General features: G+C 44.8%; 1 protein-coding gene across 1 annotated transcript; it reads right to left on the reverse strand.

Annotated features, from left to right (window-relative positions):
* Window positions 1–334: 334 nt before the first annotated feature.
* On the reverse strand, window positions 335–3,281 carry LOC135249480 (neurotensin receptor type 1-like). The gene is made up of 2 exons (XM_064325120.1): window positions 2,208–3,281; window positions 335–1,673 (listed from the first exon to the last, which is right to left on the reverse strand). Exons 1-2 carry the CDS (start codon window positions 3,061–3,063, stop codon window positions 1,225–1,227), a joined length of 1,305 nt encoding a protein of 434 aa, XP_064181190.1. The 5' UTR covers window positions 3,064–3,281; the 3' UTR covers window positions 335–1,224.
* Between the last annotated feature and the right edge of the window lie 1,163 nt (window positions 3,282–4,444).

Below are 4,444 nucleotides of genomic sequence, written 5' to 3' on the forward strand. Positions count from 1 at the left end.
ATTCAAATTAATTTGAACCTTTTTAATTCAAAGGATCTGTTATTTCCGCCATGAATTGTTCTGAATCTGAATATGCTTTGTCTTCATGTATTGTGGTAAGAGGTCGGGCTTCTACTACACTGTAATCATTGGATTTCTTTGTTGTGCTACAGATATACAAATACAAATTTACTTCTTCAGCAAAGCTTTACAATGATATATTTCCACAAGAAATGATATCCAATAAATAAATAAAAATAGATGAGAACCAATCCATTTTATTGAGCGATTACGCATTTCAGTACACCACAACACAGACAAACAATCAGCCTTCAGTGTTTATTTTTCATTTTTCTACAAACAAGTTTCTGTTTGAGTTTTTAACCCAGTGAAACGGCACCAATTATAATATAAAAATATATTTAATCAGAAAGTGAATGTCTGGTTCACTCAGAAGAAAAAGAAAGCAAATTACATAATGAAAATTTCAGGTTAAGACATTTATTCATAGGCAGTAATTTTGCTATTCAATACATTCGTGGCATAGCAACTCCACTGAGCTAAATAAACCAAGATCTTGGCTTTCACAATAAAAGTTCAAGAGGGGAGAAAACCGCACACTAGCAATTGTCTGGTACACCACAAAAAAACTCACTAAAGAATATACCCTTCAGTTTCGTTCCTATGTTACATCCAAACAAAAGTATTTATTTTTTGATTATTCATAAACTTCACCGATATGACTTTTAAAGGACACTGCCTCCACATCCAGCATCTTGTGGTAGGACCCCAAACAAGTGAGAGCCAATACGTTAGATGACATAAGTCCTCGCTATACGACCTCACATGGCTACAAATATGTATAGCAGTATAAACACAAAACCAGTGAGTTGATATTTAAATTAATTTTATTATTATGAGTCCAGGAAAGCATGAAGTGCAGTGGCTCAGCCAAAGGGAAATATAGTTGGAAATACAGTATTTGGAAATGCAGCTGATGCACTGCCACCAATTACATCACATCACATGACTGGCATTTATCGACATACACAACTTTTTGCATTGCATCCAGTTATACTGGATATATACTGAACTGATGCAGGTTGAGTACTTTGTTCAAGGACACAATGGCAGTGTCATACCTGGGAATCAAACCTGTGACCTTTTGGTTACCAGACCAGTTCCAGTTATTATAGTACACTGCTGCCTCATGTTTGGGGGGATATGCGGGGTCGTAGGTATAGATTAGGGCGGGACCTGCTGCAGGACATGCGTGGGGTCCACACACTCCTCCAGGGTCAGGCTGCGCAGGGACAGCTGCTGGTGATCGGCGTTGCGCGGCCTTAGCCCCAGTTGTTCGGCCGTGTCGCGACCAGACACGCTCACGGTCCTCGAGGAGCTCCGGCTCAGCTTCCTCCGAGCCGTCCATCCCCACCTTCTCCAGAAGGGCCCAGGCCAGCGCACGTGCAGGGAGCCCAGGGTCTTCCAGCAGGCCCCGCGGAAGGTGTCGGAGGAGATGCAGAAGAGGATGGGGTCCAGGGCGCTGTTGATGTACCAGAGTGGCAGGGAGAGGTAAGACTTGAGCACCGTGTAAACCGCGAGGACCGTGTCTGACCACACTTGGACATACACCTGCATGAGCGAAGAGGCCATGTCGGGGAAGTTGCACACAAAGAAGGCCACCACCACTGCACCTGCACAAGGAATAATAAGCATGAGATGTTCCAGTTATTTCTTCTTCCTTGATACTGTAAGGAATCCTCTTTTCTAATACAAGTCTTTGAAAATTGGATTGGTATCATTATATGTATGTAATGCCATGTTTAACAAAAAATGTGCACACGAATGGACAACACAAATGCTAAACAAGTATATGATCTGCCACCCATGCTGATAGTAAAACACTCAAAATGTGTATTTGGAACTCCCTTTTGTGATGTTCGACAGATTAAGGGCAGATGAACATTGAGCTGAATGTACCGACATTCTCTGTGCTACATTTTGTTATTGTACCTTAGACTCTAACTGGTTACTAAAGTGTGTCACCCTGTCAGGGAATAATTATAACTGCAACAATAACTTCTAAAGCTGCTTTTAGGGGGCTTACTTTTGGGACGTTTAAGGAAACTGCCAACATGAAATATAACATTTTTAAATTATAGAGCCTGTCAAACTGACAAACTGTAATGATGCCCATAAGACCCCTTTGGAGGAACATTAGGTCTCACCCATGAGTCGCAGGGCCCGCCTCTCGTAGACAAGCAGCTTCCCGCTCTCGGGACGGGGGGAGGGCTGGCCCTGGCCAGACGCCACCCTCCTGGTGAGCCCCATGGCCTTCCTCTGGCGGCTGTTCCTCAGCAGGTGGGAGAGGATGAGGAGGGAGAGGATCATTATGGCCAGCAGAGGCACCAGGAAGCACAGCACGGCCCTCATCAGGAGCACGGACCGGTAAATCGGGTAGGGCTCCGCTTCCGTCACCTCGCACATGGTGGACACCCGGAAGGCCTCCTCCGCCGTGGTGGCGGTGTAGTCCAGGATGCAGGCCCGGGCCTTTCCATACACCAGGGCGAAGGGCAACGAGGAGGCCAGGGACAGGAGCCAGACCGCGGCCAGCAGGCGGGGCAGGTGCACCCTCTGCAGACTGGAGACGGACCACATGGTGTGACAGATGGCCATGTAGCGCTCGGCGGTGAAGGCCAGGATGGTCCAGCTGGTGGTGGCGCAGTACATCTGACGGATCATGAAGTAGACCTTACAGAGGGGCTCCCCCAGACGCCAGGGGTAGCTTTCCCAGTAGTAGCGATAGAGGGTGACTGGCACGGTGAGCAGCTGCAGGATGTCGGACAGCACTAGGCTAAGCAAGTAGGGCCAGATGGCACTGGCCTTCATACGGGCGTTCATCAGCAGCGTCAGGACGCTTATGCCATTGGACGCCACCCCGAAGATGAAGAGCAGGCTGTAGAAGACGGTCATGGGAATGGTGATGTGGTACGGCTCACTCTTTGTGACGCCGATGTACAGGTCCGGCTCTGCGCTCGGGCTGACATTACAGGAGAAGAGGGATTGATTCTCTGATTGGTTCATTCTGAAATGGGCAGCTGTGGTGATTGTGTGTCTGTGTGTGAGAGAGAGAGCAAGAGAGAGAGTGTGGGGGGAAGAGAGAGACGGGGGGAGAGAGAGAAAGGGAGAGCGAGAGAGGCTTCCTGTCCAAAGAAACTTTTTTCCAAGATAAAATGGCAGTCTCTCCTTTTGGTAGATAATGGTGTTCACAAGCGATTCTTCTCGTTGTTACCTCTCGATTGAGCGCAAGCCAGAAAGAGCATCAAACGGCACACATTTCATTCAAATCAGTCAGTAATCAACGCCATTCTTTTCTTGTGTGCCACTGCATTGAGGGCATTTCTAAAAAAAGGTGAAGAGACCACTGTGAAGTGTTTGTGCTGAAGTCAGGGGTTCGAACAAAACCACCTGAGTGTTCCTTGCATGTTAGACTTGCTGTGAGTACCTCCACACACAAAAGAGAGAGAGAGAGAGAGAGCAAGTGAACATTATTGATTTCAAATCCACAATGATAATGCCTCAATAATGTGCTCTCTTTCCTCTTTATAATGTTCCAAACAGCTGATTTTGGTTAGCCTAAAGTTTGGCTTATGTCTCTGACTGTTTTTTTTCTTCTTATTTCTCAGCCTCATAATGGCTTCCTTTTGACTTTCACTAGTGCAACTCTGATCATGTTGACAAATGCCAATAACAGATTCCAAAGGTAATCAAAAGGCTAGAATCAAAACTAGATGCTGAAAACTCTCTTATACTTGCACACACCTGAGTAACTAGAAACACCTGTGATGCCATTTGTCCCAAACATTACGATGCCCAGAAATGCGGGGACTATTTATAAAAAGTGCTGTAATTTCTCCATGATGAAAACAAAATATATAAAAATACCATTAAATAAAACAATGTGAACTTTAACCACACATTAATTGTTTTATTACAAATCTAAAATTGTGGAGTTCAGAGCCAAATCAAGAAAAAAATATGCCCCCCCCCCCCTTGCAGGGGCCCCAGTGGTAGGCTCCGCACTATCCACACACAGGGTTGTAACAGATAATTGAGTGATTAATCAAATAATACAGTCGCTGAACAAATACATTTTGAAAGGATCCAGGTTTATTGTTGTGCACTCTAAATGTATGATATATTCACTCTAAAACAACTTAGGCAACGAAGAACATAGTGGATATTTCAAACAATGAAGTCATGCGATCACCGGCAGTTTATTTGATCAACAGCACAGCAGAGAATGGCTTGATTTATGGGGGTTGAGTCCAGAGCCCCTTTATAGATGGGGAAAGGGTATTAATATTGACACACTATCTTTTTTCATTGTTTAAACACAATAAAATGTTCACTGTTAAATGTTCACCATTTTGCTTCTGAACAATATTAGGAAGGAAATTTTCTT

Source organism: Anguilla rostrata, chromosome 2 (assembly GCF_018555375.3).
Source record: "Anguilla rostrata isolate EN2019 chromosome 2, ASM1855537v3, whole genome shotgun sequence".
NCBI lineage: Eukaryota > Metazoa > Chordata > Actinopteri > Anguilliformes > Anguillidae > Anguilla > Anguilla rostrata.

Excerpts from the sequence above, each read along its gene's own strand:
- LOC135249480 (XM_064325120.1), bottom strand. The coding sequence starts at position 3,063 with ATGAACCAATCAGAGAATCAATCCCTCTTCTCCTGTAATGTCAGCCCG. Across the intron at positions 1,674-2,207 it reads GCGGGCCCTGCGACTCATGG|GTGCAGTGGTGGTGGCCTTC; the intron begins GTGAGACCTAAT and ends TTCCTTGTGCAG.